This window comes from Notothenia coriiceps, unplaced genomic scaffold (assembly GCF_000735185.1).
Source record: "Notothenia coriiceps isolate Sejong01 unplaced genomic scaffold, NC01 NC01_scaffold00026393, whole genome shotgun sequence".
Taxonomy (NCBI): domain Eukaryota; kingdom Metazoa; phylum Chordata; class Actinopteri; order Perciformes; family Nototheniidae; genus Notothenia; species Notothenia coriiceps.
This window is the reverse complement of record NW_011359094.1, coordinates 210,221-236,167: the sequence shown is the minus strand read 5'-3', so window position 1 is coordinate 236,167 and position 25,947 is coordinate 210,221. Positions and strand designations below refer to the sequence as shown.

The following is a 25,947-nucleotide window of genomic DNA, read 5'->3' as shown; positions in this document are numbered from 1 at the left end:
GTCAGAGGCAGATGCAATGCAGGCCCTAACCTATCTCTGCCTCGGCCCTACACAGCCCTGGGCCTTGAGGCACTGGTATGTGGCCAGACATGCGCATGACACACCAGGCCTCGGGGTGAACTGAGAGACTGCCTGAGTGCTCGACAACTGGACTGTTGCACCAAGGTTAGCTCAGGCAGTGGTGTCTTTATAGGTCTGCGGAAAGAGGAAATGTATTCCCTAAATGAGATCTATTGTGTATGAAAGTCAGCACTTAGACTGTTCATTAGACAGGCTGCTTAAACAACGTGAATTATGCCGTTGTAATGTCATATATATTCCATGTTTCTGTCAGTTTGACTTGGACACGGCAGTCAATCTCATGAGGCATATTATTTTCTTCCATTATCCGATTCTATGTTTTAAATCAATGCATCATCATATCACTTAAAACTGAACCCAGAGTTGTCTGTTTCTCACACCGACATGTCCCTTTGACACAAGTGGGGGAAAATGGTTATCATTATTTCACTTATTCTCTATTTCTCTTTTCTTTGCCATTCCTTTTTTGGTTGTTGTACAGTATGCCACAGCTCTGTCACACACACCATATGCATAACCTGCACCATTCCACAGTGAGTATGTTAGTCACAAAATGTGTATGAACTTGTAGATTCACATACACGGCACACACTAGGAACACTCGTAGGAACATTCTCAGAAAAAAGATAGGTGGGGTCAATGCAGCAGATGTTAGCTGTGAGAGCATTGAGGCTGGCTAGCCTCCAGGTCTATAGGGACTTTAGGAGTGCTTGATTTTCTTTTAATCCAGACACTCTCGCAGCTGGTCACAAACATGACCTATTTCACACATGGCACACTGATCACTAGGGTGTTACATAGGATAATGTCCCTGTGTGAATGCACGTGCATGTGTGCACCTTTTATGTGTGAGCCCATATAGGTCATTTATGCTAATACGAGTTTGCACCATGGCTTCTTGCATATCTGTATTTAACACGCTGTGTCAGCTCAGTAGACCGCTACCTAGAGCATGTCACTACAGTTCAGTCTGCGCAGGAAAGCAGTTCCAAGCTAACTTTGCAGTAGCAGAGCTCATAAACATAAATTGAATTGAATTGATTTATTTAAAACAAGGGACAGTGTACATTAATCAACATATTAAAAACATGTGAAAGTACTCGAATTAGCCAAAAGGCTAGTTTTCATCGATAGTCCCTTTGCCAGATGGTGATTGACATCCTAAAAGCAATAATAAAAATACCACAACATTGTTATACCATTGTACATATTTACAATAGATGACATCACTCAATACAGATAAGAGCAAGTCATGATAATAAATAAAAAAATTACAATACACACACCTACAGTACACCCACACATCAGTGCTGACACTGTTGATTATCACATTTCTTTTTGTTTACCTCACAAAATAAATGTATACCCTTTTTTTAGAATGCAGTTTATGATGAGACTGATATGTACTTGAGGTGATCCTATTGGTCATTTAATCCTTTCTTTCTTTATTGGACTATTCGGAAAGTACCCCATATAGCATATACAGTAGCTAACTACTGATAACATGATCTGCATTGTAATACTCCTGCCGACATGTCTGTTCAGTTCTGTGCATTTGTGTTTGAGTAGTGTTAAAAAGAAACAATATAAATGACACTCGCTTTGCAAGATTGGAATAACACTGCAGTATTTAGGGAGAAAAAACTGGCCCTTGTAGACGTCAGATAAATCTATTTTATGGATCTCATTACATTTGTATGATCTATGATTATGATTCACATATACAAATCATTATGAAAAGGCTGCATACAGTTTAGCAAAAACCTTAACCAGATGCAGCATGTAATGTTTCTTGTGACTCATTGTAGTTTTATGGTGTCTGCTCTTCAATGTTAACATTACTAGTTTAGGACATACAGTAGGTGTGCTCTGTCCTAAACGGCTCACTCCAGTTCTATAGATGCCACATCTGCAGTTCTTTTCATCTAGTCAAAGCTGTATATACTGCATCATTTTCCAACTAGATGTGTTCCTGATGTCAGACTTGTGGGTGCACCCAATAGAAGCACTACATATACTAAAAAGAGAGTCTTGAAAAAGAAGACAATGAAATAGCCATGATTCCTAGGTCATATATCTTTCCAAAATGTATCAAGCCTTGCTGAGAACAAGAAACACCACATTTTAATTCAGAGCAGGGTCTTTCTCTGGTTGCCTTGATCCATTTTTCATGTATTTTTCATCTATAAATATCAAAACACAATACATAATTTTTGATATGGATTCCCCTTTTTCTGCTGGCACTTGGTAATACACCTGGTGCAGCAGTGGGGAGGTCTTGCCTCTGTAATGTTAATTCACAGCCTGATTGTAATTTTCTTTAGTGAGACTCAGGATTTCAAGGCTTTGCTATAACTGTCAAGCTTTGAACTTCGCTTAGTGGTACTTAGCTTTCAAGAAAAAGTCAACTTACAGTGTATGCAGTAGTAGATAGACAGCAGGTGTGAGGTTGCTTTTTATCTACACTGAGTTCCACTATAGTAAGTTCTTACTCCTACTGTTTCCCTTTCTTTGTCTCCCCCTCTAGTCTCGCAGTGTTGAGCTTTGAAGTTCCTCTCTGTTGTCTGACATACTCAATTCAGCTGCAATGAAGGCTTTGTCTGGTTTTGTGTTCTCTGTCAAAAGAGCTATTCATGATTAATAGTGGTTTTAATGTCTGTTTTGCTACATTAACTCCTCACTTATGACAGGGGGTGGGCTCATATTGCAAGTCTGTGTTCTAACTGTCTCTGAGAATTGTTGTTCCTTACAAATTGCGCTGTCAAAGAAGGCCATTCCTTAAAGAACATCCCTCATCATGTCTCTTTAGTTTTAGTTCGGATCTACTGATGGATTAAATAACACTGTGATTGCCAAGCCAACTAAGCCGCTATCTATGTTTATATGTACTATTTCTTGACAGCATGGGAGCAGTCGGTTGCATTAACTGTAGGTAACCATGTTGAGACATTAATGATGGCACACCAGCCAACTCTGATCTGTTTGCAGGGTGTTTGAGAAACGCAGGAAAACATGTTTTTGATGGAGATGAGTCAGCCAACAGGCAGTGCAGCTTTTTAAATTGCAGATGGCTTTCCCTAGTTGGCCAATTAGTAACTTTAGCTCTGGAACACTTATCTGCTTTCATCTTCTTGTGTGTGTCTTTCATTTGGGGTGCAGGGAGCTTAGTGTGCCTGTTTTCACAAATGTGTGGTTGTGCGTGTGTGTGTGCATGGGTTTGTATGCACATTCATGAGTCTGTTGTCTGCGATAGTGAAACCCCACATAACTCTCTTTCTACTGCTGCTGGCTGTGAGAAAACTAACCACACTGTTAGATCCTGGATAATAAGCCAAAAAACATACTGAGTCGCAACGAACATAGGAATGAAATGTGAAAGGCACCACTATTAGCAGTGCAATCCTGGCAGTATAAAAATGAAATGAGTTAAATGGTGAGGAATTGCCTTTTACTGAGCTACAGCTGAGTTAAATAATGTGCAGTATTCCAGCAGCTTTGCCACTGACCTCAATCTTTTCAGGAAATATTCAGTGGAGAAATAGGATCACAGATTAAACATTATTAACAACACATAGGCACACATTAGGAATTTTGATGGGAGACACAATAGCTTTCGAATAATAAAGCCTGTCATTGGAATGTTTTATTTATTTATTTCACTTGATTAATTATATCTCCCCTTTCTCTTTCTCTCTCTATCATGCAGGACCAGACCACATCACAGTGAGCTCCTGTTGCATGGGAAACCTCCTTCCTTGGCTGCCGTCTCCTCTCCCTAGAGCTAGCAACAGCATGGCAGGATGAGCCTCTGCCAGCTATAATGATGGCCAAAAAGCAAGATGTCCGGGCACCCATATACAACCTGGTCGTGCTTGGGCTGTCCGGCACAGAGAAGGAGAAAGGCCAATGCGGCGTGGGCAAGTCTTGCCTATGTAACCGTTTTGTCCGGCCAAGTGCGGATGACTTCCACCTAGACCACACCTCTGTTCTTAGCACCAGTGACTTTGGAGGCCGTGTTGTGAACAATGACCACTTCCTGTTCTGGGGAGAGGCTGGGCGGATGCTGGAGGAGGGGCCTGAATGCCGAATGAATGTGGTGGAGCAGACGGAGTTCATTGATGATCAGACGTTCCAGCCCCACCGAAGCACGGCGCTCCAACCGTACATCAAGAGGGCAGCGTCCACCAAGCTGGCTTCAGCTGAGAAGCTGATGTACTTTTGCACAGATCAGCTGGGGCTAGAGCAAGACTTTGAGCAGAAACAGATGCCTGAAGGCAAAATTATGGTGGATGGCTTCTTACTCTGTGTGGATGTAAGCAGGGGTATGAACCGTAGCTTTGAGGACCAGATGAAGTTTGTCACCAACCTGTACAACCAGCTAGCCAAAACGAAGAAACCTGTGGTACTGGTTCTCACCAAATGCGATGAAGGAGTTGAGCGCTATATTAAAGACTCGCACACCTTTGCCTTGGCAAAGAAAAACCTACAGGTGGTAGAAACATCAGCACGCTCTAATGTCAATGTTGAATTGGCCTTTCTAACACTGGTTCAGCTAATTGACAAGAGTAGGGGAAAGCCCAAAATTATCCCTTACTTTGAGGCACTAAAACAGCAGAGTCAACAGATTGCCTCTGCCAAAGACCGCTATGAGTGGCTGGTCACCCGTATTGTGAAGAACCACAATGAGACGTGGCTAGCAGTCAGTCGCCGCATGCAGTCTTCTCCTGAGTACAAGGACTATGTTTTCCTTGAGGGGACAGCTAAAGCCAAGAAGCTCTTCCAGCAGCATGTGCATAGACTTAAACAAGACCATATAGAGAAACGTAGAAAGGCCTATCTAAGTACTCTGCCACAGGCTCTCTCTGTACTGTTACCAGAGTTGGATGAGATAGACCACTTGAGCTGGTCTGGAGTTCAGAAAGTTCTGGAGACAAAGAGAGATTTCACCCAATGGTTTATAGTGCTCGACGACACCCCTTGGGAGACCACACCACACATTGATCAAATGGACGATGACCGGATCCCGCAGGACCTCCTGGAGACCCCCATAGCTGAAGCCATCTATGAAACCCACTTGGAGCATCTCAGAAATGAGCGCAAACGGGCAGAGATGAGATGGGAGTTCAAGGAGAAGCTAAGTGTCTCTCCTTTTATCACACCAGGGAAACCTTGGGAGGAGGCCCGAAGCTTCATCATGAATGAAGACTTTTATCAGTGGCTTGATGAGGCTGAATATCTGGATATCTACAACAAACACCAGAAGGAAATCATTGATAGAGCCAAAGAGGACTTTCAGGAACTGCTCCTTGAATACTCTGAGCTCTTTTATGAGCTGGAAGTGGACGCAAAGCCAAGTAAAGAGAAAATGGGAGCCATTCAGGAGGTCTTGGGTGAGGAGCAAAGGTTTAAAGCCCTGCAGAAGCTACAGGCAGAAAGGGATGCTCTGGTATTGAAACATATCCACTTTGTCTACCACCCCACAAAGGACACCTGTCCCAACAGCCCCCACTGTGTGGACAGTAAGATCGAGCAGATACTGGCCTCCAGATTTCCTACTCGCTACCCATCATCAGATAGTACAAGACTGGATTTGGGGAGGGCTGAACGGATCAATCTTGTCATCCTAGGGAAAGATGGGCTAGCCAGAGAGATGGCAAATGAGATAAGAGCCATGTGCACCAGTGAAGACCGCTACGTGCTAGATGGCAAGATTTATGAGTTAGCCCTCCGTCCCATAGAGGGCAACGTACGTCTGCCAGTCAATTCGTTCCACACGCCAACCTTTACACCGCATGGCTGCCTGTGTTTGTACAACTCAAAGGAATCCCTCTCTTATGTTGTTGAGAGTTTAGAGAGGCTTAGGGAGTCAACTATAAGCAGAAGGGAAAGGGATAAAAGCTTAGCCCAACTCCCACTGTCCCTCCTTCTGGTCACCAAGCGAGGGGTTGGGTCAATTGGGGATATTGGGGGGGAGACAGCTCAGACTCTTATCCAACAAGGGCAGCAGGTGGCTGGAAAGCTGCAGTGTTCCTACCTGGACCCTGCCTCTCCAGGCATGAGCTACGGTCGCAATGTCAACGAGAGGCAGATCAACCAGATGCTGAAGGGCCTCTTAGAATCAAGGAGAAGCATAGGGAGTATCTCCCCTCCCTCACCGCCTTCATCCTCTGCCTTCAGAGACTCTCAGTCCCAGCCAATGCTGGAGGCAGACCTGAGAATAGTCATGTGCTTGATGTGTGGAGACACTTACGACATAGACCAGCTCCTTGCTCCATTCCTTTTACCTCAGCATTGTCGTCCTGCCGCCAGCCTAAGCAGTGGCACATCTGTTTTGCTGGAACTCAATATAGGAGGTCAGAGGCTGAACATTGAGCTGTCACTGCTCTCTTTTCATTCCTCTTTCTCACTCCGCAAAACCAAGCTAGTTCACGGCTACATTGCAGTTTACTCAGCTCGCCGCAAGGCCTCTATGGAGACATTATGTGCTTTCCTGTGTGAGGTCCAAGACATCATCCCAGTCCAGTTGCTAGCAGTAGGGGAGAGCCAAATGGAGCTGTCAGACTCTGAGTCAGCTAAGGAGCAGGTCAGTCAGGGAGAGGAACTGGCCCATGAAATAGAGGCCAGGTTTAACACAGTAATATGTGGACACGGTGGGGTAGTAGGGGGGCTTCATAAGATAGACCTTTTCCAAACCTTCCTAAAAGAGGCAATAGAGAAGCGCACTATTGTTGAGGCCACACACATGTATGATAATGTGGCTGAGGCATGTACCAATGAGAGCATCAGCCCTCGTTGTGGCTCTCCTAGTCCAGTTAACATTCTTATGGACTCAGAGGATGATATCGACCCATCGCCCCTGAGGGAGGATGGCAGTCTCAGTTCCCACCTTGGAAACTTCAAGCTACCTGATCTGGACTCGAGTGACACCTTCTCTGTCCTTTCTGAGCTAAGCACATTTGAGAACAGGCTGAACAACAAGGTTCCTCCACAAGTGAAGCCGAAGCCTGTACGTAAGGTTAACCTTGGCCCTTACATGGACCAGCAGGGTGGCACCAACCGCCGCTCCTTGCCACAAGCTGTCACCTGGGCTCCAGGTAGCGATGGTGGCTATGACCCCTCAGACTATGCAGAGCCCATGGATGCTGTGAGCAAACCTCGGCCCTCAGAAGAAGAGACAATTTACTCTGTCCCTCATGACAGCACACAGGGCAAGATTATCACCATCCGCAATTCCAACAAAGGCCACTCCAACGGCAGTGCTGGGGGGAATGGGTCCGACAGCGAGGCCGATAGCAGCTCACTTGAGCGCAGGAGAAAGTTGTCCGCCATCGGTGTAAAGCCTAAGCTTTACAGAGACAGATCCAAACGGCTTGGCAAGTTCAGCAGCTTTAGGACAAGCTTCTCCATTGGCAGTGATGATGAGTTGGGGGGTCCACCCAAGGCTTGCCAAGATGAAGTAGGAGCCCAAAAGGACAACTCGATTGAGGAGATTGAGGACCCCAAAAGGAGAAATATTCTTAAGAGCCTGCGCAGAAATACAAAGGTTAGTGTGCTTCCATCTGTTTTGTAAGATATGAATGATGTAAAGTATGAGTCTCACCTCTGACTTAAACAAGTTTAAATCTCAAATGTGGAACCTTTAATAGCACAGGAAAAGTGTCACTTTTGTAACTAGCGAACATTTTGTTGTAATTAATGGCACACACACATACAAATATTTGTTTATAGAAAGAATGGATAAAATGCCCATAATCCTCAGCACAATAAGCTGTCTGGGATTCAATACCTGTTTTCTTTAGTGGGTAACGGCTTATCGCTAAAGTCGAGGAATAACTAATGAGTTCAGTATAATCTCTTTACTCTCTGCGGCTAAGCTCAGTGAAAACATGCCATACCTTAGGAGTGCCTCTGAAGGCATGTTATATTGCAAGATATATTTTATCCTGGCTGCTCTGTGAAATTCTCTAAAGTAGCCACATAATCAGAGGAAAAAGCTGACATTTCCAGTCACGATACAATAATGAAAATCTGAATGAATAGTGACAGAGCCACATTATGCACTGCTATTGTATCACTTTGTGCTAATGTGTAAATCCCCATGGTTCAATCAAGTCTCCCATTAAAGAGCTGGCATAATGATGTTTGACATTTAAAAAAAAAAAAAAACTTTAAATCAACATCCATCTTACAATTATCCCTGTAGCAGTTCATGAAGACAAATTAAAACTCATGTTATAGCTCAGCAAATGAGTTGTAAACAGCCCTGCTGTTTAGGAAACAATGCGATCATGCAAATGATCTGAGAGAATCTGAGCAAAGGACCTCCTTAAATCTAATGAATAAAAACCAGCCCTGAAAGTAGAACAACTTTGCATTGTTTACAAATCATTTGTCAAAGCGGCAGTGTATTTGCCGTTAGTGATCTGTTGTTTGCCATCAGCGCTATCTAGTTAGCGCAGTGTTTTTTTTTTTTACTGTTCACAGCTGTGGGACTGCATGAAAGTACATGTCAAGTCTGGTCACTCAAAATGGTCAGCTTGGCTTTCTTTTTTTTGTGACCAACTTTTTATTGTTTTTGTTTTTTTCCCTCACAAAAGGGACTTATATACACAGATACAAATTATATAGACAATACAAAAAGAAAAGACAAAGAAAGAAAAAATATAGGGAATCCCTTTCCCATGCCACCCCATCACTCCCCCTTCCCACCCATCTTGCCATTTCACAGAAAATCCTACCTGATGTTTGTTAGCAATCGTCAGCTTGGCTTTCTTTGATTCCTTCCTTTATTTCGCTCATATTCACAGTGATTGTGTGTTCTTGCGGATTCATACTTTCTGCTTCTCACATTCCTGTCACACTCTTAGTCTCTCGCCACATTATGTTTACCCCATATCTCTCTAGCCTCAGCCTCGGTCTACCTCTCTGCTGGCTGTTTCTGTGCTTGTCTCTCACACGTGTTGTGACCATAGTTTTAACCTTACTCTGTTAGGCTTATCAGCATGGTATGTTGCTCATTCACACACATGGCGTGGCGCATAAGTGTCAGCTGAATAGGAGTTACAGCTGTATATGTTGTGTGTCTGTGATAATTACCATGGCTGTCAGTATGGTGGAAAAGGAAGGGGATGATTAATGTTTTCACACACTGTGATGTCCAAATACCTGCGAGAAGCCTGTCTACTCACATAGCTACCCTAAACCAAGTTATTTCCTTTTCCATTACTGATATTGTGTACTCAATGTACCTTCTCTAGAACAAACTACCAATGAATTGGACAAACCACTTCAAGCCCCATGTTATACAAGCTCTGACTTTTACCCGACCCTGTGCTCTGACCCTGTCCTTTGAGGGGGGGCAAGTGGGATCAATAAAATCTCATGTGACACATCGTTAGCCTTGTTTGAAAACAAACTCCCAAGAAAGAAGCCAATTTAATTTGGATTACCATTACCTTAAGTTGTGCTTCGGATTTGTGCCCTACAGCAGATCTGGGATCTTGATAGCTGCATTGAAGGCCGTTATGGCTTGAATATAGTTGTAACAATGCGATCAAGTTCCATCACCTCTTTTCTAAGCAGCTGTCTCAAAGATAAGAGTCCATTTTCATACCGCTTAGCCTGAAATCCCCCCAGGTTAACTGGCATCGTATTGACTTATTTTGCCATTTCAGGGAGATGTGTTTTAACAGTGTCTCTGGGTTGGTTTGGAACCAGTTCCTTAGAGTCTTGTCAGGGTTAACAGTAAGTCAAATGTTCAGTTGCTTTTTTCAGGGTGAAAGTTTAGGTTTATGCAGTGTAAACACTTTCTTGGTCAGAGCCTTAAGGTGCTGTGTACCAAATAATTGAAACTAGACTCTGAGCCTCCTTCAAAACCCCCTTTACCTCAGGCAATAACCAACTGTGTTTCTGTCCCGCCTGCCCTCCCTCAGCGAGAGGCCGGAAACATTTCCTCTTTTCTCCTGCAGCTTTTTTCAAACCTCCTCAGCCAGCAAGAGAAATGCTTCAAATTCCTCAGTCACCTAGTTCCAGTCTAGTGTCCTCCTCATACAAGAAACTAGAGGGAGGGACACAATCAAAGGAGAAAACACAACTATGGAGCAAACATTTAATTTAACCGGAGAGAAATGAGTTATGATAGAACCGAAATTATTTTTGTATTGCGGCTTAGTGTTTCAGCATCCTACTGCGCACTGTGTATGTATACGCTCACCACAATGTCTGTATGTTATTATTAAGGATGTGTTTTGTTTGTCTTTTGTGGTAGAGATCTGTTTTGTCTTCTCAGCGCTGGCAACATATCCTGTCTCAGTCAGCAACTAAAAGGAGTGTCCAGAAGGCAGAACTACAGGGGGATAAGACATTAAGAGAGAAAGAGAGAGAGTGGGGGGGGGGGGGACAATGCTTCTAAAAAAAATCTGATATAGGCCACAGATACCACAAAGTCAGGATGATGGGACACAAATAAATGATGTGCTGCTACGTTGGAGCTAAAAAAAATCAAGCTGGCAGTGAGTTATGACAGTACAACTCTATCACCACAGAGGCTGTTGTCTTGTAGCTTCACTATTATTACTACACCTTTTAATGCAATACAAACCCCACATGGGTGTGTTGGGCGTATGTGAATAAATACTTCAACTGTAAATATGCAGATGTTCAGCTAATTGTCACAAGTATAAGGATGTCTTTAGGTTGAGAAGGGAGCATTAAAGAAGTATCAGTCAGTGCAGCAGGGGAGTTCGTTGGAAGTGATAAGTAAAGGAATTCCTGTTGGGCATCAGTTCATAATACTTACATAACTGGGCAACAATTGCTAATTTACTTGGAATGTCTTTTTTTCAATGTAACTTTTCCAGTATGCCAGTTCGTGTCATTTGGGTTATCTTTCACATTTTGTTTCCCTGACACTTAAGCACCCAAATGACTGCGAAAGTAGCAACAGTTCCCTTTTCCTACAGTTTATCATAGAATACCCCCCTAGATAAAAGAGCCTGGGTGATACTAGATCTTTAAGGTCAACAAGTATATACTCACTAAATATATCTTGAAGTTAGACAATAGAATTTATTATAACGGCTGATTTTACCATAATAGTATTAACAGGGATTTTTGGATTTTAAACAAAACTATATATTAAAATGAACTATAATTCAAGACAAAACGTACATACGAATGCCGCCAATAGAAGGTCTATTTAATTTCCCGTTCAATATCTTGTAGGTATTTCCTGACATACTCACTGATAATGATGAATCAGAATTAGAATTAGAATCTGTTTTATTACCAAGTAGATTTACACATACAAGGAATTTTCTTTGGTATATATGGTACATTCAAAGACTCAGAAAGAAGAATAAATAGAAAAAATATAATAAAATATGACAAATACTATATTCAAAGTGAGCTGTGCTGAACTAAAAAGAGGTAGTTTGGATTGTGTATTTGGAATAGCCACATATTGGCCAATAATATTGGTCTGATTTAAGGTGGAAGTCATCCAAAAGCAAGCTGAAATATGGTGTAGATTAACAACTGAATGTATTTACTAAATATTCAAACAAAAGGTGGAGTCGAAATAGTCCAGGTGGACCAGTGATAGTCTCAGTCTTTATTAGTTTCCCCGCTTGTTTTCTTGAGCTTCGTTGGGAATGAATGTGTAGTATGTTCTATCGAACATTTTTGGTGGAGTGCAGTGAGGCCAGTATCTGGAGCAGAGGGCACGCCGGGTTTCTTCTCTCTAATGAGCCCTCATCTGCTTCTTTCCTGTGTCTGTCTATCAGGCCTGCACTGCTCCCACAGTCTGTGTGCCTAGCCAACCATGCATCCTGCCTCGCCACCCAGCCTGCCAGGGCAGAGCCTCAGGGGGCTGAAAGACTTACTAGAGATCCAGGCCTCAGGGGCCTTCAAAACATTCCCCCTGAACATCATTAAATCGCAGTACAATTACTGCGGATGCTTCAGCCATACCAAGGCCGACAGGGAATGTTGCAGGAGTGAAATACAGGTCTCCTAACAGGAGAATAACAGGAGAAATTAATTTAGCAATGAATAACAGAGTTTGATTATCTTAGAGCTGCAATGCAGTATAGAGAGAGATAGAGAAACACAGAATGCCTAAAGAAGGAGGGTAAATATGAGGAGACCAGAGGGATGAAGCAACTGATACATATCTCATGTATGCACAAAGCAGGATTCAAGTCAGGAATGTTTGATTGCTTATCAGTTTTAAAAGAATGTGCAGGATGGGTGTGTGTGCATGTGTGTTTTCATCTTTTATGCTGAAGTAGATACTAACAAAAAACACATTTCAAGTACAAGGCCTCTAGGCTCAGCTTAATCTTAGACATGAATGCCTGTTATCAGTGTCAATGTGAAATGGACTCAAATTTTGTTAAATCCACAACTTGAGACCACCAACCAATTGTATTTGTTCTCTTGTTCTTTTTCCTCTAGAAACCACGAGCTAAACCCAGGCATTCCATCTCAAAACCCGAGAGCAACTACTTTGGTTTGCCTCTGGTCACCGTCCTGAGTCCTGAGAGGCCAATTCCTGTCTTCATTGAGAAGTGCATCCGTTTTATTGAAACAACAGGTAAGAATCTGTTTTACTTTACCTTATAAAGAGATGCTTAATGTCATCAAATGCCGAACAAGCCTTTGTTTTTATTCTTTTAAGTGTTACCTGTTGAAATGATTATCATTTTGCCTCTATGCTTTACATGTCCTTTGAGCTTTTTTTTCATTTTCGTATTTCTGTTTCCTTATCTTAATCTTCCTCCCTGGTGAGAATACTGTGGTCTACGTTGCTAAGAGTGTGATTCTGTGGTACTCCTTAAATCACAGGCAGCCTTTGTATCCATGTGCATGTTTTATAGATGGTAGTGCTTTTCTGAGCTGTAGGCTTCATAGGTAAGCACCTCCGGAGAAGTGAAGCATTTTGTGCTGTAAACATGCTTTTTTTATAGCCTAAATAGTTGTCTCTTAAAAGTAAAGCAAAATGAGGTATGATGAAATCCTTGGATTAAGCCCGTTTCTTGTTTGTAAATGTATATTACACAGAAATGGTTTCTGTGGCAACTCCCAAACTGGTTTGAGTAAAGCTTCATATAGATTATGCTGGCTTCTGTTTCCAGTGGCTACGGTACTTTCTGTAAACTTTCAAATGAGTCGGAGCCTCATTTCGATCAATGTGATGATGATAAAAGCCAAGGGGGAATTTTAGCAAACAAATACGTTTGTTGTGGAGCATAATGTCTGAATTGCTCTTGTTTTTTTAATGTTTTTTCCACAAAACCAGTACCGCCTCTCTTCTACTCTCTTCTCCTCTTTGGGAATAGATGGAGTATAGATGTGGTTAGATAGCTGCTTCTAAGCTTGCTACCCTGTTACCCAGATGCTTAACCCCCTGCCAGGCGCTGCTGGGGCCCCCCTGCCCCGGGATGGCCAGCTTTCCCGTCAGTCTGCCACCAGCTGTTACACTAAACCAGGGGCTTAGGTCAGGGTTGCAGAGTATTTCATGAATATTTGTATGCGTCTGTTTAATCTTCGCCATGCTGTAATAATGAATTAGATACTAAAGTCATTAGTCAGTCACCTACCCTGAGTCTACTGCGAAACACCTCAAAGAATATTGTTAAGTTAGCTCTTTAATTGTGTTTTCTGGAGCATTTACTGATACTATTTGGAAGATCTGTGTGAGTACTGTCTATTTGACCCCTACTTAGTACTGCATCCCTAGTATTAGATTACTTTAACAGGAACCCACCAACACATCAAGACATTAAGGAGCCATAAAACAACTAGACTATTTTGACTATTTCTAGACTATTTTTATTATTTACTAGTATTATGTCTTAAATTAAGGACCAAGCAAACCAAAACATTTATATATATGTCAATATATAAAAAATGTAAAGTCCGCCAAGGTTGCTTCAACCCCCAGATTTCTTGAAAACAAACAGAGAACATGACATTGATGAAAGTAACCGTATAATAGAAACAATAAATACTTAGTTTATACATCTAATAAATGCCAAAGAAAATGTGCAAATGACTTGCTTAAAAGTGTCTTTTCATGACCTTCCTTAAAGTGAGTTGCATGTGTTGCATGCAAATACATTCCACTGTAATCTCTGCCCTGATTAAAGACTCTGTACTTGTGGATCACTGTGGCCTTACAAAACATCCAGCGTGTTCCTCTGTGAGGGAGTATAGGGGCAAAGCTCTAGATAACAAGGCATCGCTTTAGATTTCACCTCGCCCTGTTCAGGTGTTAACTGGAGCAGTCACAGCATTTAGTTCTGGATGAAGGACAAACTGGTTTAATATGTGTTCATATACACAACAGTGTGGGTGCACATGAGGATGATTCCACTTCTTACTCTCACTCCCTCCTTTGGTATTTTGCCTTTCCTCCTTTCCTCCTGTGCCCTTGTTCCTCTACTGCTTTCTCCAGTCATCCTTCTCCCTCTGTCTCCACGAGTACCTTCACATGTCACATTGGATTTTCATCTCCTCCCGAACTCATATTTCTATTTCTCCACGTCTTATCGCCATCTCTCTCAATTTCTTTCACCTGCAGTACCCGTCGTCCCTCCCCTCCTTCATCTCTCACTCTTTCCTCTCGTCAGCAAGCTCTGTGTGTTTGTCTCTGTTTGTGCGATTGTGTCAGCGTGATTTCCACTCGGGGGTTGCCAGGTAATGTTCTGCCCCATTGCTCCCTCTGTCCGATCAATATCAAAGGTAGAACACTGGGAGAATGTGGGCTCAGCACTTTTCTGTGTGTGTTTTGCTTGCTTCTGTGCGATTTATGTGAGTATGCCTGCTAAGTGTGCCCAGACACATCTCACAGTCAGAACTAACGTGCACAGGAATGCTACGTTTACATTTGAACACTTGCCGTATAGACTGGCACACCCACAAAGAGAATAACTGCGACTGCAAAGGGAAATGAGTTACAATGTGCTGTTTAGCTTCGATTGTAGCTGCTGTAAGTTAGACTTTACTTATCCCGAATCTGTGTCTATGATCTGTAGGCATAATAGCACTCAAAGGAAATTACCATACAGCGCTAACACTATGTTTGTCTCTATAGCAATGGCTGATAATAAGTGATATTGTAAAGCAGCTTTACCCTATATCCTTTCCCCTTTTCTACTTCTCAAGCATAAATACAGCGTTCCTGCCTTTATTCTTGTCAAACTAAAATGGAAGGTATCTATATACGTCCTTTGAATTTCTCAGCAACCTTCATCTGAGCGACTTTACACTTGCCGTGTGTGTTGCTGAGGACATGAAGAAGTGCTGTGTCGAGTGTGAAGTTGAGTGGTTCTCGGGAGAGCTGCAAACAGCAAAACCTGAGGCCAAGCAATCGGCAGAAGGGAGAAAACGTTGACTTCATGGATAAAACACACATTTTTTAAGGCATTTGTTGGAGAAAAAAATAGTTTTCTGTTCCTATTCAAACGTCTTATTTCTTTGTTGCTTCTCTTAATTGTGCTTCCTAGCTCACTCCCTTTGTCCCTGAGAATAAAGGGAGTAGATATGGTATTTTGTGTTATGTTCATGCATTGTGAGCTTGTGGAAAAGCAACATTATAAAATCAATCCATTGTGACTGCTCTTATCTCTATTCAGCTCTGGTTTTTGTGTTCTGTTCACGGGTACAGAAGTGATGTGTGTGTTAGCTTGTTGGGGCATATCTTCTGGCTGTGGCTGTCTCCGTAGTGACGTAAAGGGCAGCACCCAGCGACCAACAGTTTTCTTGGTGAACTGTGAAATCAGCCGCTCTGGTCTGAGCTGATGCGGGCTCAGCTGGAGTGTTATAAGGCAGTAACATATTGCAGGAGCACAGCCGCTTACTCCAAGGACGTTTACCGCTCGGTTTTTGCCCACTTGATGGAAGCTGTTAAGTTGTTTTTTTTCGACATCTGATACAAGCTTTAGAAAAGCCTTTTATTACCAATGCACTGTAAAATTGATTGACTATAAAAGCCTGGTTAGAGATGCAGAATAACACAATGTATTTGCTACGGGAAGTGCTCATATTTACCTTGATCCCAGGAGGCACCGAGTGCTCTGTTTGACCCCAGAGAAGGAGGATGCTGTTGTCTGTTATTGAGAGCTTTCCTTTCATTAAATCTATACAAGTAAAACTCTTCTATTTCTTCTATTTTTCCCTTTCACCCACCCCCCATTGCTTTGTGGCTTCTCTGCTGTTATTATCACTCTCCTGCAATCTCCATCCTTGAAGTGATTTGTTGTCTCAAACACGTCTCTCTATATATTCCTCCTTATATTAAGCCCTTCATTTTTTCCCATTCTCTCCTTCATCAGTCCTGACCCTCACTCCCATGCCCCCTCCCTCTCCCCCCACTATCTTTCTCATACTTGGGTGCTTGTCCTGTTTTGCCCCTATCTCTCACTCCCTCTCCCCACCACTACTCCCCTCTCACTATCTTTCCTCCCATCCCTGTTTTCCTAGTGTCTGGCTAGAAAAGCTTTTGTGGATAATTGATTGGTAGAAGGAGGAGATCGATGCTGTATGCGTTGACTGAAAGCTCTCCCATTTCCTCCCTGCCTCTCTCTATCTCGCCCTCCTTTTCTGCCACTCCCTTTCTCCTTCACTCTCTCTGGATCGCTCTTTGTCTCCAACCAAAATGAAAACAGAATTTCAAGTGTGGGAGGTGGAACCTTATCTTATCAATGGCCAGTTAATTAGCTTAATCTTGCTAGTACCTTGTTGGACCAACTTATGCCTTTAAAGTGCCTTTATTATTTGTGACTTGATTCAAACAAGTACTGGGAATGTTACTCAGAGATTTTGGTCTATGTTGACATGATAATATCACATAGTTGGTTCAGAATTGACTGCTGCACATCCATGATGCAAATCTCCTATTCCACCACATTTAAAATGCTCTATTGGATTGGAAGTTGACTATGGAGGCCACTGTTGACATTTTCTAGAACCTAGTTGTTGAACTAACAACCCTGATATGTTAAAAGGGAAATTCCTTTTCCTCCCTATTCTGCTATTTGGTTTAACATTCAGCCGACCACCTTGCCCATGTCTACATGCCTGAATGTGTTGTGTCCATGTCACTGGCGGCACATATCAGACCCGGGCCGGGGGGCGGGGCCACATGACCGGGCCCTTTAAACCCAATAAAGCTTGACAAAAATATCGGGAGTCCGGGGTGGTAATCTGACGCTCGTGCGTAAAAAGTCGCTCAGTCAGTAAGATTACAATTTAAAACAATGTTTGAAAGAAAAGTAACTAAAGAAAAGGTGTAATATTTAAGATTTCGTTTCTGCAAAGGGTATAGAAACGAAATATATATCAGAGATAATAATGATATAACATGACATAAAGTCCAACAAACCACAAGGACAACGAAAACATAGCCTAATAAAATGACTACATTTCTGACACACCATTCACCATGGACAGCCAGCCGCCACCATGAGAGCACAGCAGTGTAAAATTGGCACGGCGGCCCATACATTCACGTACAAGTAGGCTACTGTACAAATTAAATTTGAAGTGTACTCACCACTACTTGAAGGGCACTCGGCGAGCCTTGCGCTCCGCGAACTCGTCCACAATCCGCTGTATGTCCAATTTTTTGGCTCGGTCACTTTCGATGGACAGCAAGGCCAGTCCACTCAGTCTCTCCTGTCCCATCGTGCTCCTCAAATAGTTTTTGATGAGTTTTAATTTGGAGAAAGAGCGTTCGGCGGTTGCCACGGTGACAGGAAGAGTCAGAAATAAGATGAAGGCTGTGCAAACCTCACTGAATGTAGATGTTACTGCTGGGTTGTAAACAATGAGCATTTTTACCAGATCCGCGACAGATTTTAGTTTTTGTATTTGGTCCCTGAAACAGGTTCTGAAAGAAAGCAGCTGGCCAGGGAAGCTGGCGGCGATGTCCCGACTGTAGTGCTCTCTAAGCCGCTGGGCAGCTTGGTGTAAATCCTCATCCTTTGCTTGTAGTAGTGTGTTGGGGTGAATTGCCTCAAACATGTTCACAGTTGCATTTAAGCTGGTGAATCTTTGGGACAGTTGCTGGATGATTATATCGAGACATGCATTGAAAACGGTCACCCGAAAGTTGCTCTCTGCGTCAGTGAGGCGGCTGTCTTCAGAAAGTTCATCAAAGTGTCTCTTAACTTTCCTGGCCCTGGTTGTTTCAAACTGTGTTTGACTTCCCCATTTAGTAGCCAGGGCAAGAGTGGCGGACTTCGCCTCATCAAATTGTCCCCTATACTCCACCAAAACACTGATGGCATTTTGCAGTAGAGTAGATGCTTTGAGAATATCCGCGTCTTTTGCTTGCAGTAAATGTGAAGCACAATTTATGTCCAAAATCTTGGTCTGCATGTTGACCAAAAATAGAAAGCTAAATTTGCTTATGGCATTCTTGAGTGCACTTGCGTCATTGCGCTCATCCTTTTTGTCACTGGTAAGGGATATTTTGACGAGGGCTTTTATAATGTCTCCATATCTGTGCCTTAACGCAACAAGCGCATCATGGCGAGATGACCAGCGAGTGGGACATAAGCGTTTTAATGTGATAGTTCTGCTCTCTGGCGTCATTAACTCACTGAGCAATGCCCATCGTTTGATACTGTGACCAAAAAAGTTGTAGGAGCGTCTCTACAGTGTCATAGAACTGCTTCACTCCAGGGACATTTTTAACAGAGTCGTTGAGTGCTAGGTTGAGATTATGAGCCAGCGCAATGAACATAGGTGGGCAAGGGGCCTCCTTCTCGGCTATTCTTGGCTTGCACGCGATCACCCACTCATATTAGCCGCCCCATCATAGCCCTGTCCGCGACATTTAGACAGATCTAATCCGTTTTTTCTCTATTAGAACCAAGGATTTTGTTTTCAAGCTCTGAAGCTGATGAACCTCAGTCACTTCAAAACCCAAAAAGACTTCATTGATCTGTATATTCTGTTGCCAATATCCATGTCGTTCTTAACAACAGTTATGTAGCGGTAAACCTGACTCAACTGGTCTATCTTTGACACATCTTGCGTTGTGTCCATGATGACGGAATAAAATGGGGCTTCGTTTATTTCATCAATGATGTTCAGCTTTCACACGTTGAGATAATATGTAAATAATCTCATCTTGAATCTGGTGACTGAGGTATTTCACTGACCCTTCTGTTCGGTTGATTAGCTCTTTCAAAACAGGGTCGTAGCGAGCCAATAATTCTATTATTGACAAAAAGTTGCCAGCTTTTCCCTGACCTAGAACCTCTCGATGGGCCCCTGAATGCCAAGTTGCCTTGAAGCTAGAGTGAGAGTTACATTAACAATGCGCTCCACGACCTGTCTCCCAAAATTGGCGGGCATTACGCACATTCCTCTCCATGTCAGCGTCTATTGTGCGTTGGTTTCCACTGCTCATATACTACGCATGCACCAAGGTGTATTTGAGTGGATTCATGCCTCTCAATTTTAGTAGAAAAGATGTTTCCAGTCTTTTATTCCGTTTACCATGCATTGTTGTAGAACGGTGCCTTTCGGTTGGCAAAAGCCAGCAGGCTCACAGTAGCAGCAGTCCAATTTTTGGGGAATAGCACATCCAGGCTACGTGGGAAATTTCATCCCAACTTTAGTGGTGGAGGTGTAATAGCTTTCTGAAAAGCAAACGGTTATCCTTGTCTTTGGGAAATGGACCTTTGGGTTGCATGGGCCCATTTTAAGGGATATATCTTTTGATATTGGCGTCCTCAATGTTTCAAAATAGTTTGCCCCGATCAGTCGGAAAACGCTCCAGAGATAATTGCAGGACACATCATGATCCGTGGTCTGAGTTTCACCCGTAGGGAGTAGCGTGAGGAGGAGACCTGTTGCTGCTTTCATTCCCAGTGTCCGGTACTTCTTCACCTTGCGGCGCAGCAGGTAAGGAGCCGGAGGGGGAGGGTGCGGCTGGTCAAGCGTCAGGCCTGGCTTCTCCTCTCGACGAGCAGCTAGCAGCTGCTGAGTCGTCCCTTATTATTATTATTATTATATTATTATTATTATCATCATCACTACAGCCGAGAGACCAGAAAAGGAAATAAGGCTAGGCGGCGAGCTACACGAAGTAACAAAAACCATGATATCACACATTTACCACAAAACTCACATTTTCTTGTTGACAGTGTGTGTTCCGTGATTGTAGCCCTACCTGTAAATCTGGCTAACCCTCACTAACGTTGTTGGCTGGGGCTGGGCTTCGGGGATGAAACACGGCTGGCAGTGGCAACAACTTCAGGTTCATCTTCCCGCAGGAGGAGGAAGTAGGGGCGAAAAAAATATCCATCTAGCTTGGACAATTTGGCTTTTCCTTGGTCCTTTTTTATCTTTTTTCTTGCGGTCGTGTTGTAGCTCCACTTTTGTGTTTATAACTGCTCATGCTCTAGGCAGTGCTCTGTTGAATGACAAGTGATTGATGATGACGTTGACGTTCATTTACGTATGATGTTGATGGACGGCTGTTGATGACGATTTTACCCAAAATACATTTGGAGACAATAGAAGGGATTTACTTGCAATTTTTCATGTTTTAATGTTAAATGTGAGTGTGAAAATAGCAGCACAAGTTCAACTCATATTATAGGCTACAATGCTTTATACCTAATATGACCACGAACGTCAGTGCACTCAGTGGCGCGAGGCAGCAGGGCCCGCCGGCTAATATCTCGGGGGCGGAGCCTGCTGCCTCGGCGACGGGCCCCCATTGGGTCCCGACCGTCCCGGGCCCGGGGAGCCCCGCCCCTACAGCCCCCCCTGAAGCTCCGCCCCTGGTCCATGTGGTTGGCTAACTAAATATTTGCATTAAAGAGCAGTGAAACTGGTTCAACTAAAAAGACGTTGTCCTGCTTTGACTTTGGTTGCTTATGTTTTCCATGACTGAGTACACGGATGCAATGCGTAAATACAGGACTAAAGGTTATATTTACTTGGCCTACTGCAAATGACATAACTATTTAATTCAGGGAATATTTAGTAAGACTTAATAAGAACTGAAGTTGGGCGTTCAGAGACGTGTTCTGAGTTTTCTCGAGGGTTTTCTCCTGTTGAATTTGAAATGCGTAGAAGGGCGGACAGTTTGAAGCTGCTAATGCGTTCTTTCCCCTTGTAAAATGAAAATTATACAGTATGTTAGGAAAAATGTGTTAAGTTTGTCAGTGGTTGTCAGCTCGACAGTGAATTAACTAAAATGGCCTTCAAGACTTGTGAAAAATCCATGTTGAACCTTTTTGTTGGTTGTTAAATATTTGAAACTGTCAAAATATATAAGACTATTAGATTATAGCTGGATAAATTATAGCTGTATGCAGATTATACATTCCTTTGGCCTGTGATTTTAATTAGTATATTTTGCACTTATTAATAGAAATAAAAGAGAAAATACATTCAAGGAGTTCAAACTTGTACATTTTAGTATAATAACTATTCTGCCGCAAAATCTCAGTGTGGCCCTTTAATATATATAGATGCAATTTGACTGTTGAGTGTCGAAAGAAAGGTCTACAATTCTGAGTAATTATTCTCCACAGAATAAAGTTAGATGAGGAGAGTAAAAGCTCTTGGCATCTGCAGTCCCTCAAGTCATTTTAAAGTGTGTGGCTATTAAGGTAGCCTCAGTCTGTCACATTGCACCGGTGGGCTCTTTGCAGGGCTGCAGGAGTGCTTTATGGGTTTAATAAATAGTGCTAATTGTGTGTTTAGAAGGAAGGGGACATAAGGAGAGGCCATTAGAGCAGCCGGCTTTAGCTCTTATTTTTCAGCCCTTTAAGAGTGCATCCAAACGCAGCATAGTGATACACTAAGAGTCTTGGTGGTGACTGACCAGCTACTATAAATACTGGATCAAGGTTGCAAATTAAATGCAGAACAATGTGCTAATAACATTCCTTTTGCTCTCTCTCTCTTCATTAGGGCTGACAACAGAGGGCATCTACAGGGTCAGCGGAAACAAGGCTGAGATGGAGGGCATGCAGCGGCAATTTGAGCAAGGTACGTTAATATTTCAGCACTCACAAGTACACGTGTACACATGCCCATTCTTGCTTCGGCTGTACACTTACAAGCTGGGTTCAAAGAGAAGCTACAAAGACGTGTATGTCAGCTTCTATCTATAACAAGCCTGGATCCCCTTAATTAACCAGGGAGCATTCATTCTACAGGGGGAATTGGCCTTGGCTTCCTTTTAGACAGTAGACCTGCCTCCTTAATCTTCTACCTGCTCCTGTGCGCATGCATGTTAACACACGTGCACGTACACAAGCTCTCAATATGTGTCTCCATGCGTGTGTCTATCTGCTGTGGGCAGTTAATTACCAGCAGATTGGTTTGGTTAATGAAGCATGTCCCTGCCAGGATACAGAGCAGAGAAAGGTGGCCTGTGTATGTGTGTGTGTAGGCTCCTAGTCGAGGTTAAATCCAACACAGGTAATCAGAGTTGAAGCCCTACTTTGAATCATTCTGAGCCGGCGGCCAATGGGACGAGACAATTTAAGGTGAAACTACAGGCAAGGAGTCTCATAGCCATTCTGAAGATGGCACTTCAACAGCCCGCTGCAGATTCTGATCACGCGTTAAAGGACAAAACGGCATCACAAGCACACACTTTGAAAACTCTCAAAATGGGAGTCCTCCTCAGACTTTTCAAGAACTCACTAACCTATTCTACATTGCCTCTTATTCTTTCTACACATACTACCTTTAAAAGTAAACGGTTATCAGAAAATGGGTTTTTCTAATTAAGTCTCGGGCCTCTGCACACACACACACACACACACACACACACACACACACACACACACACACACACACTCTCTTTCCATCCCCCTTACCTCACACCGAAGTGAGTGGAACTGAGCTGTTTCGCAAATTATATTTGTATTGAGCAAAATAATAATAATCCTATGGTTTCACCTAAGGTGCTATTTGTTATTTTATTCTTATTGATTAAATGATGAATTGAGCAGACCTGTTAGTGCACAATTTAATACAACAGTGGGAAGTATGGAAATAACCTCTAACACAACAGTTGTTTTTCATTGCAATAAATCACCTTGATTCATTAAATTTCCTAGAAAGTCAATAACCAGATGATTTTCATACCAGACTTTAATAACAGACTGAATTACATTCATACAAATGAATATTATGACTGCATTACTTCCATAAAATACTGTTCAATTATTTATCGAGCAACCTACTGCCGTTGAATATGTTTTAGTTCAGTTATATGACATACTGGTATTATTGTTAGTAATAATAACAGAATAATCATGACTTCAATTAAGTGCTTTTTATTTAAATCAAAGATGCTTTGCAAAACAAAAGATGCTCAGAAAATGTCTAAGGCAGAGAGAAGGGATGAGTTTTGAGACATCTTTCAAACTGTTTTGTTAACCTTTATCTATACTGTTGCACGGTATCATTGTATAGCCTCTTCCATGGTTGGATCAACATTGACTAAGCAAAGAAGCCACCTGTCTTATTTACTGTCTGCATATATGAAAAAAAAAAGTGTGATATGTGTGTTTTGTATTTAAAATGTCGTATTTCCATTGTTTTCTTACAGACCACAACCTGGACCTGGTGGAGAAAGACTTCACCATAAACACAGTGGCCGGAGCCATGAAGGCCTTCTTCTCCGAGCTCCCCGAGCCTCTGGTGCCCTACAGCATGCAGGGGGAGCTGGTGGACGCCTTCAGTAAGTCCTGGGGCTCCGGGGTGTGGAAAACCTGAGGTGTATTGGATTTAGCTTTAAATCTTTTTCTTTGTAACTTTTCTTTAACCTAACAAGCAAAGCTCTTGCAACACAAATCCACCCATGGGGAGAATTGGATTTGCCCTCTGTGAGAAAATGGGGAAAGGAGAAAAATAACGGATGGAGGAGAGAATATTTAAATCCTATAGTGAAGGAGGGGGTTGGGATGATTGCCCATGATGGAGGGATGCCGGAACACTATAGGCGAAGTCATGAAAAAACAGTCATATGTTAGATAAACGAGGGTGCTCCACCAGCGCCCTCCACAGCCTCTCTTCTTCTCTTTGTGTCCTGTAATCTGTCAAAAATGGAGATTTAAGGCATAGCTTAGTCTTGCATCGTGCCAGAGAGATTTACCCCTGGGCCGCAAGGCTGCTGTCACTCACCAAGCTCTGTGTGTGTATGTTTTTAACGGCCCCGGTGAGACTCTTCAGCCGTGACAGAGACTTGATAAAGCTCTTGCAGTCTGCACCACAATAAAGGAAAGGAAGACAGAGCGAAAACAGGAAAGTGAGGTGGGGTTAAGAGACAAGAAAGCCTTCATTCGGTAGAAAACAGCAAATTGAGCTCCGCATTCTCAGAATTTCAGCTTTCTACTGTCAGGCTGAGAGGTGGAGAAAAAAAGGCGTACAGAAAAAGCTGGGCGGGTGGATTTTAATGCATATTGTCATGGTGACGTTACTTTAAATAAGCCGTAGGAAGTTATGTTTTCATTACCGATGATGGATGTATAGCTGGGGGAACTGGGGCTGTGTTAAGTCATTATGCCTGAAATCTGTTTTTGATCCACACTGACCTCATTGTGGGAATACACATTTGAATTTTCTGATTGTAACTCATGTTTGTGATGTGGACGAGAGAACATCTGCTGTTCCCACTGCTGCTCTCTGCCTCGCTCACACACACACACACACAGGATGGACTGTGTTAGCTGGTGACGTCAGCTTTTCTGACTCACCACTCGCTGCCATCAGGCTTAACACACCCAGTGTATGCATGTGTTTGTGCGTGAGTTACTGTGATCTGTAAGGACATTGTGATGGGTGTATTTTTCTCCTCCGAAATGTGTATGGTGGTCTTTGTCTCTTTTATTTTTCTGAGATGTATATTATACTATAATATATAGCATAGTAGTGTGAAACTCTGGCTGTTGTAGGATTAAATCACTGTGTCCTGCACTGATTTTTTTGAGAGCTGAATCAAATTGGTTCCACTATGCTGTTCAAACTCTCCTCTATTCCATTGCACTCCCCCCGACCCATCCCTTCTCAACTTAACTCTTACTCCCCTGACATCCTTCCCGCAGATTCCCGACATCATTTTTTTCAGACACTTTTCTCCCTTATCTAACCTCTCTCTTGTCTCTCTTTTCAACAATTCAGAGATCAACGATAGGGAGCAGCGCTTCCAGACGATGAAGGACATTCTGCGCCGCTTCCCCAAGGAGAATTACGAGGTCTTCAAATATGTCAACAGCCATTTGATCAAGTGAGTGAGTGACGGGGTCAGAGTCAACCTTTGACAGCCCTGCTGACCACACCGCCGGTCACCCAGCCAAGTGACCTAGTGGTGACATCACAGAATCTAGCACACTGAATAAATGTTGCTGTAGTGACTCTTGCTCTGTGAAAACATAGTGTCTTTTTTTTATTTTTTATAAATGTAATGTAATTGTTAAGTCTGAATTCAAACTATAGTATGGATCAGAGGTTCTCAGTTTCAGTCAATGCCCACACGTCCAAGGATACAACATGGTTCAAGGGTAAAGCAAGATTTCCCCCCCAATTATTTACACTTTAGTTTCTCCAATTTGAAATGTTTCTCTTTTCCCTGCTTTATATCATCTTCGGGTTTCGGACTGCTGGCTGAAAAATACAAGACATTTAATAACCTATAATAACGGTTCATTTGCACCCATACAGTACACAGTATACACCTTAGTTTATTCTTCTGGACATCCTGCTGATTGGCCCATTTCATGCAATTTTCAATCACTGCCATCATTCAAAGCTGGACAAAAATGAGCGGGTGATTTGTGGCCAATTAAATAAACGTATTGCTTTCTTTGTGTTGTGCAG

General features: G+C 42.7%; 1 protein-coding gene across 1 annotated transcript in view; it reads left to right on the top strand.

Moving 5' to 3' along the window:
• arhgap35a (Rho GTPase activating protein 35a) overlaps positions 1 to 25,947 on the top strand; it is a 33,469-nt gene that overhangs the window by 3,442 nt on the left and 4,080 nt on the right. The window contains exons 2-6 of the mRNA XM_010784368.1: positions 3,788 to 7,624; positions 12,538 to 12,676; positions 22,027 to 22,104; positions 23,681 to 23,812; positions 25,252 to 25,357. Coding sequence (XP_010782670.1) covers positions 3,902 to 7,624; positions 12,538 to 12,676; positions 22,027 to 22,104; positions 23,681 to 23,812; positions 25,252 to 25,357 — 4,178 coding nt within the window. The 5' untranslated portion in view covers positions 3,788 to 3,901. The remainder of the gene's footprint in view (positions 1 to 3,787; positions 7,625 to 12,537; positions 12,677 to 22,026; positions 22,105 to 23,680; positions 23,813 to 25,251; positions 25,358 to 25,947) is intronic.